Source organism: Pimephales promelas, chromosome 20, assembly GCF_988280905.1.
Source record: "Pimephales promelas chromosome 20, fPimPro1.hap1.1, whole genome shotgun sequence".
NCBI classification, from domain to species: Eukaryota; Metazoa; Chordata; class Actinopteri; order Cypriniformes; family Leuciscidae; genus Pimephales; species Pimephales promelas.
In genome coordinates this window covers 14,332,798-14,350,022 of record NC_142788.1, presented here as the reverse complement: position 1 = coordinate 14,350,022, position 17,225 = coordinate 14,332,798, and the positions used below count along the sequence as shown (strand labels likewise).

The window sequence follows — 17,225 nt, the reverse complement described above, 5'->3', positions numbered from 1 at the left end:
TATATATGCTTAATTGTAAATAGCAATAATTAGATTTACTATTAAGAATAATTAAAATAGACAATTATTTTTACAGGTAATATATTTTATTAACTGCGGTTTACAGTTAACAACATGAGTTGTATCAACCCTATCTATTGCATTGGCAGTTTAACAACAGCTTCAAATGTGACTCGTCCCATTAGATTGTTATGATATTTGGTTATATTCTGCATTACGTTTCCAACAACAGTAATTATGAAGCCGGCACCCATTTATCGTATTTTGAATTCCTTCTGCTCTCTCAGTTGGAGCCGCAAATCTTTATAAGTCATAAACTGCATGAGCGTTTGCCAGTCAGATTATTAAAACACAGCCTGCTGGGAACTCATCAGACAATCAGTGACTAGCTCCTCATGGTAATAATGCCTAATGAGTTTTGATTTTGATGGCAATAAGAGGTTAATGGGTTGATGTGGTTTATTAAAGAGGACGAAAGATAGTTGTTCCAGATACTTTCTCATAAACCCAAATGATTATGAAAATTCTATTGTTTCCATCAGACTATTAATGTGGCTTTGCTGATCATTTGTTTAATTCACCTTTGAATCGCATGATAAATGAGCAATTGTGCCGCATCTTAACAATAGACGATGTATAAATGAATAAGTGATGATGTGCAGCCTCAACAGAAGACTTCATAGCATTATACTTACAGTATTAATGGTATCAATAACCTTTCTTGTTAATACAATGATAAATCATTTTCTGTGACAGGTTGTTATTAGTGCCACAGAGGTCACAGCTAATACTAGAGTGTCAAGTCCCACCTCTTCCCTTCCTCCCTTTATTGCTTGGCTTATTCTCTAAACCCACAGTCTTAGAAAAACCAAGGAAGTGCAGTCAGATAAAAAGGAAACTCTGTAATCTCAGCCTATCAGAGCAGTAATGGTGAAAGGGGCGGTCTAGTATCATTAGGTTCTTTGGAGAGCATAGGGCTATTGCTTTAGGTGCAATGTAATGGTGTGTGTGTGTGTATACTTTTTTTTCTGCTATAACCTTTACAACAATGAAGGGAGGAGTGCGTATTTTAGCTAATCTTAACACAACTGATTGCATGCCCCGGATCTTGAAAGAGTACACACACTTGACTTAAAGCTGCAATACCGTTTCTGCTGCATTAGCAGCACCAAACATAATGATTATCCAAACACTCCACATGTCTTCCATTGCATTTGCTAATGTCTATTTTTTTTTTAGTATAGCCTAGTCTAAAATGCACATGCCACTGCGTTCTTTAAATATTTGCATTGTTATTGGTATTTTGGGCCCTCCAAAACAGTTTCGGCCAAAACCGAAAATTTATTTTTGGTGCATCACTACTTTATTTCTTATTTGTTTCTCATCTTTAGCCTCTGTGTTTATCAGACTGATCCACTAACTGTGTCTTAAAACCTGTTCCTCCCTGAGCCCATTAATTAAGCCATTAAGAAGACTGCAGTCATGAATGTGTCTCAGTGCAGAGATATTAAACTCGTCTTTCACCATCACGCCCTGCAACAAGCCTGTAAGCACACACTCCCTCTCCCCACACACTGACATACTGCAAACAGCTCTCTTCCCAGACTACTGGTGCATGTCTTAAACCAACAGAGCAAATAAAAAAAAAAATACAGGTCACATCCAGCATCCTTCAGCCTGTTTGACAGCAAACTGATCGCGAGAAATTTATCTGGCTTCAGTGTTCAGAATGAATCTCCCAAGAGGAATTACTGTTATCTGTGTATGTTAAATCAATGACTATGGAGTGCAGGAGTAAAATGACCCACTGAGATCAATGGTAACGTAATTACTTTACACATGCAGTGCAAACTACCTATAAAATGATTCACCTCTATGGACTCTTTTAGATTTTATTGTGACAATGTATTTAACAGCATTTCCCACTCAAGTTTTAAATCTCCAGCTCCAACTGTCCGCTATCCTAAAGACAGATTGATCTACACGTCATTTACTTTTGGCTACAGGAATATATTGAATTAAAAGTCACTATAAGCTTTTATTACAAATAGATCTTTAAATTCCAAGCCATACGGCAACGAACAAACTGTATGTTCAGGCATTTCCAATGTTAAATGAGGACTGTGTAAAATCTTGGCCATTTAATTATGGAAAATATGTATATAAATTCAGTCGAGTAAGGCCGAGGTCCAACATTTTGCCTTGTTTTTGTTTCTGTTGTCTGACTGACGGATCTGCCAGGACCGTCTTGAGCGGACACAGCTGCTCACCTGAGTGATAATGCTCTTGAGTTCCATTCGTTCCACTTCCCATGATGCTTTGGCACGGGCAAACTGCTGTGTTAACTCCTGTGAACCCTGACGCTCCTCGCGCAGCTCAGCGCTCAGATCCTGTAGCGCCACCTTCAGGTCCGACAGAGTACTGCCGAATCCGCTAGGCTGCTGTGGGCAACAGGAGATGGAAATGAATTACATTTACATAGCCGTGAAGACTGGATTATAAGGACATCAAATCTAAAGTTGCAGAAGTAAGGTGTTCAGCCGATCTCTGTTTTCACCCACCTGTGGGCAGCTTTTCTCTGCCAGGCTGTGCTCTTTGGGTGTAGGGTTGAGGGGTTGCTCCTCAGCGGCAGACATCTTGTTGTCTCCATAGTGGGAGGACAGCCCATCTTCCTCAAGCAGGATACGGAGATCTTTGACACTGTTAACCTGGGAAAACATATCAGCATTTACTTCAAGAATAGGTTGAAAACAGTTGTGCTGCGAAATATTGTTATAGATAACTTTTTTTTGGATTAATAGAAAGCATCTATTTCTTTACTAGTTCAATTAAACGTGCAGTATGCGATTTTTGGCCACCAGGGGTCACTCGTTTAAAATAATAACAAAAGACGTACTTTGATGACGTCGGGAAAGAGCGTGGGCTCACGGGAGTTGTTGTCGCTGTCAATGACAACCAGCTCAGCTCATGACATGACATCATCGTTTCACAAAATATACGGATATACGGCATCTCTCTGTAGATTTAGCTTGTCAAGAAGCTTTAAATGCAACCCCAATGTTTACCTGTGTCATGCTTCTCCTGTCCCAAACCCTTCTCGGGTCATATTTTTCAGGTACGTTTGAGCTTTAGCTAATGAGCTGGCTGTAGCAGCAGAACGTGCAGGCAAAGCGTAATCGTGGTCCATAACTATTATACAGACCAATATAAATATTAATATTACGCTACTTCAATGAATGACCTATTTTAGAACATTTTTCATATATAGAGCGCACCGGATTATAAAGCACATAAGATACTGCAGTCAAACGTTTGACTGGGTTTGCGTTATTCATCCACTATGTGCTAAAGGCTAAAGGGAATGTAGCGAGTGCGCGGCGCCGGAGGTGAGGCGTTTATTTAGTAAGCATGAGAGAGCTGAAGCGGGCACGTACATTCGCAGCCTGACTCATATGAGTATTCAATGTGCGCGGCTCGCTAACAGCAACAGTTGGCTGATTTGAATGAGACGACCCGGTTACTGTGAACGGGGAGCGCTTTATGCGCGAGCAGCACCGGGGACAGTGTGTCTGTTAAGAGTGAGCGCTCGTGAGCGGGCACGTGATTTACACACATAAAAATACGTACTACTTTTTTTTCTTCGTCATTTTCTTTGCTTTATTGGCGGTAGTCCAGTGTTCCCCTTTGTGTTTGGCGGTTTCGCCGGGTTCCGCAAGGAAATTAGAGAAAATAGAGGAGTCAAAGGTTATATGACGCCATAGACGGGCGACGAAACTGAATTTTTTTTTTTTTTTTTTTGCGACGAAACGGAAATAAAGAAACGTCCCGTGTCTTCGAATTAAACTATAAATTTCTCCGTATTTGAAATTTGGTGGAAACTGTCGGGATAATGTAAGTACATATCTAACAGAAATATATAACATAGATACAGTTATTTTTGCTATTTTTAATGCAGAAAAAATACATATTGTGGCTTTAAACGCATCCTTGCCGAATACAAGTACTTATTTATTTCCACAAAAAAAACAGTTGTGTACCATCAATTCACTTTGGTTATAAACTAACCAACCACAATCCAGTTTAACCCTGTTCCAAATTTGTATGAATTGTGTCGTGTGGCCTTGAGACTTAGTAAGCATGTTCACATCGTTTCCTGATTTTCCTGAAATTCCTTCAGTGAATCAACTGCTAAAACTATGCAAACACAATTCATTATTGGTGAATTCTCACCTCGAGGATATCCTTGCTCTCAGTGTCTAGTTTCTTGCCGAGTCTCCACTGTTTGAGGAGCCAGCGCAGCTTGAGGCTGATGAGGAGCAGGCTCTCTTTGAGCTGCTGTGACTCCTGCACCAGCAGGTTTCTCTCCTGACTCCACAGCTTCTGCTGCAGACGCGTCTGGAGGCTCAGGCTCTGTAGCTGGAAGTCTCTGAGGAGGAGGGCCTTCTGATGCTCTTCCTGAAGCTAGAGAGAGACATTAAAATTAGTCTACAACCAATCTGATTTTAGGGATCTTTACTTGGATGTTCAGTGTTTGAGAAAGAATTGCACCTGAGAGAGTTTATGCGTGTCGTTGTGGCGTGCATGTCTCTCCTGTGACAACGCTTCCTGCACTCCCTGAGCCTTCTCTCTCGCCTCAGACAACAGAGTGTGCAACTCACCAACCTGGAGAACAACATGAAAACAGAGAAAAGGAGAGAGGGATTGAAATTAATTGGTAAATTCTGTAGCTGGATGGTATTTGTGATACAAATAGACTGGAATCGGCAAAACTTACTGCCTTTTAAATGTCAACATTTTTCAGTGGTATAATGCCAATGTAATAACAGACTTTAGAATCTGTCTGACTTCAAGAGTGCAGAGAACACGGTCTGTATTATTTGTCTTTTTCCAAGAAAATGGATTAGAAGTTCCTAGACTAGTCACCTAGAATTTTTTTTCCCCTTTCTAATTGTTTTGATATTTCGCATCCCATTTGGGAACAGACATGCATGCAGATCGGTGTCTTTGGTTGTTTTTTGTTGTTTTTTTAACCCCTTGTATCTCAGTTGTGTTCAAAATTTTATTAAAAATAGTTAAAAATAGACCAACTTTTAAAAACAGGACTCAAGGACAAGTGTTGGGTTCGATTCCACCTTAGTCGAGTCAGAGTCATACTAAACAATACTGTATTTCATTAAGTCAATATCTTTTTTTTTTTTCAAAACTTTACTTATAATTTTAAATCCATCACGCCATCTCATAATTGGTAACCTGCTCAGTGTCACGAAGTGATTGTGTGTGTTTTCGTTATTAGTTTCTGATTAAAGCTACACTGCGTTTGGACCCAGCCTCAGCTCTGTTTCTCCGCACAGCGTCACACTCAGCAAACTTAAAGGAATACTTCACTTTTTTTGGAAATAGGCTCATTTTACAACTCAACAAGTTAAACAGTTGAGTTTTACCATTTTCGAATCCATTCAGACGATTTCTTTTTATATTTAGAAGAATATCAGTAACCAGACAGTATCCCTTTAAACTCATGTAATGGAAGTTATGGCCGACTTGATTGAGACATTTCTGATTGAAACAGCTTTTGAATGAAAAAAGCGATAGGGAGGGCTTGACTTATCCAACGATATTAATGTATGAATTCAAGGCAGAGGTGGTAATAGGGGTCACTTGGTGAATGGGAACAGCCTATTGGGACCTGAAGAGCCGAAAATGCAGTGGTGAGGTGATGGGGAGGGGGTCAGACCTACAGTCTTTACAAGGACATCTCAAAATTTGGGTTTCATTTTTGAATGCATCTATGATTAACAAATTACATTAATGGTAGATATATATAAATATTAATAATTTCATTACAACAGCAAAAACTAATAGTAGCCTACCGGTAACTCTATCAAGGACCTTGCATTCAACTCAAAAACATGTCTTGTGTAAAGCCCTCTAGGAAACACGTCCAATCTGGGTGAGGTAAGGAAACCAGTTTAAATATACAGGATTTTTTTTTTACAGAATTAATAGTTTTTGCATCCCTAGACCATTTCTACTCTAGCAACATCAGTCCAACATTGACAAGCCCTCCCTAAAATTTGAAACATGAGACCAGAGCTTGATCCCAGTTGTTTCTTTTTCTTTGTGAAAACCACATTTGCCAGTTATGGAAATGCTGGGTGATGAATTGTTTGGGTGGAAACTGTTGATGGCTGCAAGGGCGTTTGGCACAGCGTGCGCAGGACACCAAATCACATAATGCATGCATTCATGATTTAAAGCTTGGCATAATCGTGTCAATACTTAATACTGTCTTCAGTTTAAAGACTGCATATTTCTCCAGGGTTTGTACTGTATAAAGTCTTGTACAAATTAAACAAATCACAGGCCATCTAAACTGCACCAAATTGAAGAGAAAAAATGTGAAGTAGGCCGTTACTGGGGAAAATATAGTGTAATGTAAGAGCGTAGTGGGATTAAGGCAAAACTAAACCACGTTGGCAGCGAGAACTATATTTGCTCATATCTCTGCATGGGTGAACAAGTCTTGTTTTATTTATGGACACAAGGGTACTTTTATATTTTAACCACATAAACATTCTTTAGAGTCTATGAATATCCCATTTAATAGACTTTGCTGTCATCACTTAAACCCTAATTTCCTAATTCCCCATGAACCTCATATTTAATTTGAGTGACCAGTGTGTAGTCGCTGAGGGATGATAAAAACATTGACAGCCAATCAAATAACTCGAGCATTTAAAGCGACAGACAACACAACTGTAGCGCTTAGTTTAAACAGAACAATATCGTCCGCTGGTGTGGATGCTAATATAGTTACCGTTCTTGGTTTGAACGGGTCTTTATTCATGAGAGATGTACAACATGCTGCCTCTGTTTTTGTCCAAAAGTGTTAGCTTATGTTTTGAAACAGAGCTATTGTGTGTACAATTGTGAGATGGGAGCAGAATTTAAAAATGTGTGTATGTTTTAGTGGCTCACCAGATCAGAGTTTGTTTCCTTTAAGTCAGATTCCTCATCTTTGTTGCTGTCTTTGTGGCTGTTGCTCTCCTCCTCTGCCTTGCATGGGTGAACTTTGACCTCACAGTCTGGCTGATCTCTAGAGTCAGGCTGTTGCATGCATGCATGGGCAAGTTAATGAAGGAAAACAAAAAAACAACAACAATAAAAGACGAGCATGATAGAAGACAGACAAGATCAAGAAGAATAATATGATGAAGGAATAAAAAAGTGATGTGTAGTGTGGGTATAAAGGACAGTGATGCAAGGACAGAACAGACATGTGAGAAATGAAGAGGGGGGAAAAAGGGAAAATGGCACAATGATACCTATAAAACATCACCAGCAAATAAAAACTCACAAGACAATGAAAAGTATGTATAGGAAAAACAGTTTGGTCATTGTGGTATAAGACAAAATGGCAAAAAGAAACAAAACAACAAGGAGCGAAAGCATCATCTTTGGTTTGAGGAGGAGGAGGAAACAGTAAAGGGGGTAGAGGGAAACAAAAGAATCATAACAAGAGGGAGAAGAAAAACAAAGAAAGAAATGTAGCAGCGACCACAGGTCATGGTGCCCATGCAGTGAGGAAAAAGAGAGAGAGAAGGAGGGAGGGAAGAGTCTGGATTGGATCTCAAGAGTTGGGCCTCTAATGGAGCCTAAATAAATGCCTGTTAGATTAAACCTCAAATGATTCAAAAAAAAGGAAAAGAAAAGGAATCTCTCTCTTTTTTTGCCCAATACAACAGTGTTATATTGGACCCCTTTGACTTTCATTGTATGGACAAAAGCAGTCTTCAAAATATCTTCTTTTATGTTCCACAGAAGAAAGAAAGTCATACAGGTTTGGAACTAAATAAAGAGGCTAAGCTATTATCTGTCATGGGAAACAGCGGTGACACTTTGTTTTGATGATACCTTTTGAACATTATGTTGACTATATGTAACTTTGCAACTACATGCCAACCTATTCTAACCCTACTAGTCTACTAATACTCTACTAACACTCTACTAAAAGTTAGTAGACATGTAAGTGCAAGTTACTTATAATCAACAGAATGGGTTTAAGGGACCATCAAAATATAGTGAAACCAAAAATCATTATTTTACACTTTTTGCAACTTTTAATGATTGCTTAAATCACATGTGTCAGACTCCACTCATGGAGGGCCACTGTCCCTCAGAATTTAGCACCAACCCGCTCAAAAACACCGGCCTGGAAGCTTCAAGTATTCCTGAAGACCTTGATTAACTGGTTAAGGTGTGTTTAGTTAGGGTTAAACTCTTCAGGACAGTGGCCCTCCAGTTTGACATCCCTGGAAATAGTCTAGTCAAAGATGTATTGGGAACAGCCACATCCAAATTCTATAATACATTATTTTACTAGAAAACAACAAACAAACTTATACTATTGCGTAAAAAAGACATAAAATACTTTTTTTAATCAAACTTTCACAACAAAACAGTTCTTATGACAATAATAATGATCTAACTCCATTAGAGGCCTAAATGCTATCCACTATGAAGCCTTATAATGCACTACAAGCATGCATTGTTATAGTGGTCGGTAGAGCTGCACGATTCTGGATAAACTGAGAATCACGATTTGTTTTCAACAAATCAAACAGAGATCATGATTCTCCCACGATTCTGAACAGACAACTAAACAAAATATCATGTCATTTACTAGAAGTTCTGACAAAATATTGATTTCTGCAGTCTATTTAAATGTTTAATTAATCTGAATGAATTATTTAAAAAAACGGTTTGAATGAATGATTCAATGACTCGCTCATAAATACTTCACTTGTTCATTACTGGATGAATCAGTGTTTTTGAACAAATCTCTTGAATGAATGATTCAATGACACATGCATTTTTTAACAGTCACTTGTCACCACAAGTTACTTTCAAAAAGTGATGCTCCTGCTCACTTCTATAGACATCAGTCTATAAACTTTTATCCCAGTACTTTTGATAACATGAATATATGTAACACAGAAATAACGATACTGTGTGGTAGAAAAGGCGCTGTTTCATACCTACACGTGACAACTGCTCTCTCTTCAGTCAGCGTTCGATTGTTCCGCTGTGTTTGTCAAAGGTTTAATAGGCACGTGCTAATGAATCATTGTCATTTAGGAATGACATTGTGTGGATGTTCGAATCGAGATCACAATCTTTTAACGATTAATCGTGCAGCTCTAGTGGTCGACAAACCTTTCTAAGGGAAAGGGCAATGTAAAAATACAACTCAATCAAGCAAAGCAAAAAAGAAAAAAAAACTCCAAGCAAAAAGGAAAGAATAAAGATGCAAAGGAGATTGGGCGTGTACCTTCTGTTGGGCCATGTTCTGGTTGAACTGAGCATCTGCAGGGCATGAGCAATTTGCTGCAGGGTCTTCCGCCTCAGACAGCAGGGGCATCGGGGACATCCCTTCCACACACTCCCTCTCTGAGAGCTGCCCCAGGGCATCCACCCTCTCACTAAGGGCCTGTAGCTGAGCCTGGAGGGACTGCAGTCTGCCACGCAGGGCCTCCACCAGGGGCAGCGTGGAGCTCTGGGTCTGGCTCTTCTCCAGCAGATCCGCTTCCGCAGACTCATTTGTTGTAATCTTACGATAGACAGCATCTGGTGTGACACTGGAGGGGTCGGGTGATGTTAGAAGCTGAATGGCTGAGGCAATGATTTGCGCTTGGTCGCGGATAGCGAAAAGGTCTTTTAAGCTGAGGCCCTGAGCAGTAGAAGTGCGACTTGTTCCTGAAAATTTTGGATTATTTTCGTCCAGAATGTCGTGCTGCTCGTCGCCCACAGGGCCTTCGCGGTGCACCTGGCTGGGGACGCACTCAGCTGAGTCCCCTGCTTCGGCATCGGTTTCCAGCGCCGGACGTGCGGAACCCTGGTTGGAGGCCAAGTCACATCGTTGAAGGTTGGAAAGGAGCACACGGTTCTCATACTGGAGCTTCTTTACTTTGCCGTTCAACTCTGTGATCTGCAGCCTGGCAGCAAGTAGTTCTTTATGGGTGGCTTCGTTTGGACCGGATCCCTCATCTTCGGAAGCACCAGGAATGATTTTGGGTGAATTGATGGTTGTGGACGGCGACAGCTCTATCTCATTGACAGCGGGAAGCTCGGATTTGTAGTGGTTGAGCTCGTTCATCAAGAGCTTGTTCTGCTCTTCCATTTCTATCAGAGACCGCCGCAGCAGATCCGCCTCTTCTTCCACAAACTGTAGATGGCGCTGTAGCTCCATCACATTCTCAGACGTGGAAAGCAGCAGTTGACCCCCGACTCCACCCATGACCCCGACTCCACCAGGGGAATCCTGGATCTTCATGTCGTCCATTTCAGCGCGAAGGCCACGGTTCTCCACCTCCAGCTCTACGATCCGTCGGCTTAGAAGGTTCGCCTCCTCTTCCACAAGTTTCAGGTGTACTTTGACCTCGGCCTCTCGGGTGTGAGGAGAGTCAGCGACCTCTTCGACAGTAAGCGAGGCATCAACCTCTCCGTACAAAGAGCGAAACTTTGACAATTCCTCCCTCATGGCCTCATTGTCTTTGACCATCTTGGTGAGTTTCTTGCACATGAGAGCTGACTCCTCTTTTGCGAAGTGAAGCTGGCACTTCAGGTCTGAGCTGTCCTCTGGAGGCTGGAAAGGAACATTTGCAGAGACCAAAAAAAACTGTTAACGGCTACAATATTGAACAATACGGTGTCCATTTATGCCCTGTTTCCATCAAGTCATGGTTCAAGTGACCCAAAACCGATTTTTTTCCGGTGAACGTGTAAGCAGGAAAAAAAAAACGCATGGATTCCTATTTTTTCAGATCGGATTCAGGCCTCATTCATATATGGTAATAATTTGGATATGAATCGGATATGTGCATTTGCGTGTGCCATAAGCAGACAAATCGGAGATTCCCCATTAAATGCGAGTCGTACGTCATTAAAATAGTGCGCGATTATAGGCGCGGTGGAAGAAAGGACACACACAGTGGAGCAATGCAGAGTTTTCATGTCTTTTGAGTGTTTGGGGAGAAGACTGCAGCCAAAAATTCAGGGTTGTTAGAAACAAATCCGTATTTGAAGACATTTCACGGGATATGGGGGGGCACGGTTTTAAGCGCTCGTGGCTACAGTGCCTCTCCTCTTTTTTCTCCGCCAATGTTTTGATGACTTTTCAAAATATTGTGGAAAGAAAAACACTGAATAATTTTTATTCGTATTTGCATCCATTGCATTTCGTACTGTTTTATTTGATTTTCCAGGTCAGAGCGTCTACATTTGGTAGGTTCAACAGTGTATAGTGTAAATGCAAAAATCGGGTATGGGTCACTTTTAAAAGATGATGTAGGAAGGTCGTCAAAAAAATCGGATATAGTCAGAAAATCGGATTTGGGTATCAAGACCTGCAGTGTAAATGCAGCCTTAGACCAAGTCAATGGCTAAGGTGGGGTAATCGCCACACGTGTCATTTTGCACAGTTACTCCAGACACCTTATTTTATTTATCCACCTGGATTTAGATCAAAATAGTTGTCTACAAAGACTGTGGTGCCTCATGTTTTTAGGAGGCAGGTTATGTTACAGGTGGGAAAGATTATGAGAGAAGTTTGCAGAAAGCCCAGTATGATCCCTGCACCACTGCAGTGAAAAAAAGGTATAACAAGGGAATACAGTTCTACATTTATAGCAAGAACAGCTCCGGATCTTTGGTGTGATAAATGCATCATCACTATAGCACTGTAAAAAGACCACTTTGTGAGCTTGAACAAGAATGTAGACTACGACCTTGACAGTCTTAAGAAATAATACAACAAAAAAAGCTTTAAATCGATAGCACCTGTTCAAAAAATATAGTTCGCTATCAATGCTGTATTTTACCAGTTCTCTTTCAGATCCTTATATTACAATAGAAGCAAAATAATTAAATATATTGTAGTATTAGTGTGTATTACCTGAGGCGATGCTTTTTTATCAGGTTTGTTGTTTGGTCTGGCACCTCTCTTCTTCTGAGAGTTCTAAAGGAGAAAAAAGGATAAATGAATGAATGTGTTACAACATAAATCACTCTTGTTATCCCCTTCCCTAGCCACTGTACATCCACTCTGATATCACACCATCACTTACATTGATATTTTCACTGATAAATCATCATTTGGCAGGAAACCAGCGTGAAAGTAAACTGATACACATCAAAATGTGAGGTATTGCAATTGCATTGTTTCCATCAAATAGAAAACTACACTGCAGGAAATGGAGATAGGAGGAGGAGAAAGAACCATAGATACATTTTAAAATGAATACATTGTGGGTACTGATTGATTATTACAGGTTTTCAACAATGAAAAAATACACATTCACAATATAAAACAGCCCCTCATACATTATTGTGTAAAATGATTAAAACGAAAATAAAAGGATCACTTCTAGGGTCATTTTCTCTAAAACCATGTAACTGCGCCCAAAACAGGAATGGATGAATACAGACAACAATCCAGTTTTCACTTCCTGTCGTATGTGGGCTGACAGAATGGCACAGGTTAATGGAATCGCTTTTAATGGTACTAAACCTCATTAAAATCAATAGATCTGTGCTGAAAGAAAATGAAAGCATTGACTTAGTGTATAGACCATTTTTGTGCCACTGTTTTTTAATTGACTGCAGTTTGCTGAGTCTGTGGGAAAGAAGTCTGAGCATAATGAGATTATATAGTAACGTCATTTATCCCACCGCTAACTCACACTGGCGCCGTACACAAAAGCTTCGCACGTAAAGGCTGTTCAGTGTGTGTATATAGATGCTATGTGAAGGGTTTTTCTTCTGTCATTGACTCTTCCAGCACAAACACACTCACTCACAGTCTGCTCTGGTGCTCCAGTCACGATAAAATTCCATCTACTCTGTAATACTGATGCAATTTTGGATGGATGTCGTCTATTTCGCTGTCAGTAATACTTGCACAATTTCATATGTGCAAAAGTGGACAAACTATGGAAGCTTGTTTCCGCCATAGAATGAAAAATATAAAAGGTATTTGCAACTTTTTATCTCACAATTCTGACTTTTTTTCTCACAATTGCGAGATGGAAAGTCAGAATTGCGTGATATAAAGTCAGAATTGCATGATATAAAGTCGCAATTGGGAGATATAAAGTCGCAATTGCGAGATATAAAGTCAGAATTGCGAGATATAAAGTCAGAATTGCAAGTTATAAAGTCAGAATTGCTAGATATAAAGTCGCAATTGCGTGTTCTAAAGTCAGAAATGCTAGATATAAAGTCGCAATTGTGAGATTTAAACTATTCTGAGGGGAAAAAAAGTTTTTTTCCTTTAGAATTAGCCTGATAAGTCGCAATGGCGAGTTTATATCTCACAATTCTGAGAAAAGATGTCAGAATTTCGACATATAAACTTGCAATTTATGTGTTATGAAGTCAAAATTGCGAGATGTAAACTCACAATTGTGAGAAAAAAAGTCGCACTTCTGTCTTTTTTTCTCAGAATTGCGACTTTATATCACCCAATTCTGACTTTATATCTCGCAATTCTGACTTTATATCACACAATTCTGACTTAATATGATGCAATTCTGACTTTATATCACCCAATTTTGACTTTATAACACGCAACTGTGAGATAAAATGTCACAATTATTTTTTAATTTTTTTTTTATTCAGTGGCAAAAACAAGCTTCCATAACAAACAGTACATAGTGGTAAGGAGAGTAAAAATTGGCAATTGCGAGAACATTCATATGTGTCAGCTGTCCAATAACTTTATCAAAAACTCATAATACAGTTTAAATTGGACCTTTATGAACAATAGTCTTGACACTCACTGATGTAAGTGACATGTGCAATTCAACTAAAAGACAATACAAACTGTCTACTAAAGAAAACATCTACCATGACTCAGTGGAAACAGTGGATGATTTACCAACAGAAGCTTTTCTAGGGTGTGCAAATACCTCCAGAGCTCATGTGGCAACATGAAGGTGGACTATTCCTTATACTAAGCAACCAAAATGAAAATATGGAGAACAAAATCACAATATGTACAGTTACTAAAGAAACTGCCTCAGTTTGCAGTGTCAAAATTGGTGTTACCGTTGGTGTTTGTCCAAAGAACCTAAAATGTTTTTCAACAAAAATAATCTAAAAGTAATGAAATGTAAAACACTTTCACGCTTGTTAAGAAATATAAATTTTCTAAAAACGTTTTTAGCTCAGCACCAATGGGAATTGAATGAGAATCGTACATTTTTGACCCTGGTCACAGGTTGTTTTTTTTTAAATTGCAAATACTCTATGCAATGAAACATGCAGAGTAAAAGTACACAGAAAAAAGATGTATAACACGCATTTAGAATATAGAGTTAATTTTCATTTCATGCCGACTTACTAAGAAACATGAGGAAAGATGTCTACTCATGTACATTGCATAATTTTGCACTGCCAGCACACGTTGAAACTCAAAATCCAAGTAGTTTGTCATCTGATCACTGAATTGCTTATCAGCTACCTGAATTTCAACACCATGAAACCTAATGCAGGTACAGAAATCTGAGAACGAGTATACACACACACACACACACAGGTCTACAGTCATGCCGTGATCTTGTGCCTGCTTGACTTCTTATGAAACACACTCTTCCTCTAACAAAGGATGCAAGGAATAAGATGATTTCGTCACAGTTGGGATGAGAAATGAGTGTCACTGTATTAAAATCCATCTATCCTAAAGGAACAATGGAGTCTCTTATTTCACCTCCTCATTTGACTGAATTGTGAAGAATTGAATTGACGGAGTGTGTGAAACTGAGAGGGTCTTTAAGTCACGCTCCACTTCACAAACTTTGTCCCTTAAAATAATTGTCAGTGGTGAGGATGGCCTGTTGCGCAAGAGAGACTCTGAGGTCCCGTTTACACGAATTTTCCCTGCGGATTGGCCTCTCGTTTACACGCAAACTCCTTTTTTATCACAGAAAACGATTATTTCTAAAAACTCCGGCCAAAGTGGAGATTTCTGAAAACGCCAGGTATGTGTTGTCGTGTGAACTGGGAGAAACGGCGTTTTAGGTTCGCTCTTGTCGATTCTGAGGATTCTGATTGGCTTGCATGGCTTTATCCTTTTCCCTACACTGCCGCCAATGGGTTTGGCATAGATATGATGGCGCTCGACAGCGTATTTATGCGGGTGTGTGCACGATGTTATTATTGAAAACGGAGTGGGGGAAAATATTTGTTTCTCTAAATACCTGACTTTGTGTAAACGTGGCCTGAGACACAAGGCAGGACAGAGCTGAATTGCTTTCTATTTTTTGTTGAGTTTTCTTTGTCTGTTTAGACAGGGAACATCGTTAGGATTTTATCATCCAGACTAAAGATAACAACTGTTTTGCAATTAAATTCAAATGGATGGATTACCTATTCTGTCATTTAAAGATAACATGACAAACAGAAAAGGCAAAAGGAATAAAAATGGCTCACGAGAGCAGCAAAAAGATGTGTTTTCGGTATCTTTGTCTGTCTGTTCACAGTTAATGCAGTTCCACACAAACTATCTGTGAATGTGCTCTTAATCTGAGCCACTTATAATGTGCATTTGGAACGCAACATGCTCCAACCATCTTCCCAAATTATTAATGAGAAAGATCCCTTTACACCAAAATAAAAGCTTAGTGCAGTGGTCCCAAAACTTGGTCCTGGAATGCCACTGTCCAGAGTTTAACTTCCCTCAACATACCTGCCAGAAAATGTCTAGTATTTTAAATTACTAGTATCTACTTAATCTTCAATTTCCACCATTGTGACAAAATGAAAGTAATATCAGCAACATTTTTTTTCTGTCTTTAATAGCTTTAATGGACTATAAAATTCAAACATTTACACAAAATTGGATTAAAAATGCAAAACGAGTAAAAAACAAACGATCATGTGACAATGCTTTGCAGCATGCTATGTAAAGTATTAGACTACTGTGTGAAATGTTTCTGATTGCAAATGCGTTCTATTTCACATACTAATTAATGTGTATACTGAGCAGTGCTCCATTAGCTAGACATAACCAGAGAGAGTAAATCCATAGCTTTTCCTCAATTCCCAGACCGCAGAGACACGAGTCCCCGACCGCTCCAGACTATAATGGGTTCCCATGACAACGGCTTTTGTGAGCAGTTCCCCTGTAGAGTTCAATGGAACAAATTGATGAATAAATGGGGGGGTGCGGAAGTTAAGAGAGGGGAAACAGGAAATCACAACCTTTCAAATCCATTTGACATGAGCAGGCCCCTCTCCTCCAGCACTACCAGGAAAAACAACTGCAGAAAACCACCGCCTTCCCCTCTTTCTCCCTTAATTGCACTAAAACACAAGGAAGCCGAATCATTAGCATAGCATTTTTCATAAAGCATCTGAGAGCCTGCAGGTGCTGTGTATTTCCCACACACATTTTGTCATGCTGTACAGGGTTAGGAAATGAGATATTCTGTCTCTTTGATCCATGGCAACAATGTTTATTAGTTAACAACAGCAGGATGGCGGTGATAAACACTATGCCTTACACAAAGAGCTGTGAGTAAACCTCTATCAACCCAAAACATTTTCATTCTCCTTTAAATCTAAAAGCCGTATAGGACTTTGAGGCAGCTCTAGACCATGATCTACTACCACATACTTCTGTCTGTCCCACATGCTGACATTTGAGATGATGGCAAGTACTAATAGGGACACACTTTGGTAGATAGAATGTTTTTTTTTTTTTTTACCCTGGCTGTTTATAATGTTAGCCACGGTAACTTGCAACAAAAACATGAAGATTTTATCATGATTTATGTTTTATGGGCCATTGTTGCTATCTCTCTTTCATTCTTCAAATGGTGCATACACTTAAATCCGTCATGCACACACACACACACACACACACAGGTGCATGCAGCTTCTCTGCCTGCCAGGTACAGCTTCTTGCATCTGTCAGCAAAATCACTGTTGTCATTTTACCAGTGTGGGCAAAATGTTTCACATATTGGGCTCACCCTGTGCTTACTTGTTCAGTGTAAAGTTTTGGCATATAGCAGCATTTGCCTCTAGCTTTCTCACACTCAAGAAGAGTGACATATGCTTCTGTCCACCCATGAGTGGGACAGTTATTTTACATGCTTATCAGGCCTGAGTGTTAATTAGAGCTGGGAATCGCTTTTATAATTACACATGAAGCCCATGAGGGA

General features: G+C 39.6%; 1 protein-coding gene across 2 annotated transcripts in view; it reads right to left on the bottom strand.

Annotated features, from left to right (window-relative positions):
• Positions 1–17,225, bottom strand: part of mtcl2 (microtubule crosslinking factor 2) — a 48,059-nt gene that overhangs the window by 7,414 nt on the left and 23,420 nt on the right. The window contains exons 4-10 of one of the 2 annotated variants that reach the window (XM_039651611.2): positions 11,954–12,016; positions 9,332–10,645; positions 6,979–7,107; positions 4,549–4,662; positions 4,231–4,461; positions 2,562–2,708; positions 2,271–2,441 (exon numbers count right to left, since the gene is read on the bottom strand). In XM_039651611.2, the coding sequence (XP_039507545.2) occupies positions 2,271–2,441; positions 2,562–2,708; positions 4,231–4,461; positions 4,549–4,662; positions 6,979–7,107; positions 9,332–10,645; positions 11,954–12,016 (2,169 nt within the window). The remainder of the gene's footprint in view (positions 1–2,270; positions 2,442–2,561; positions 2,709–4,230; positions 4,462–4,548; positions 4,663–6,978; positions 7,108–9,331; positions 10,646–11,953; positions 12,017–17,225) is intronic. The other variant, XM_089124114.1, reaches the window with a different exon arrangement.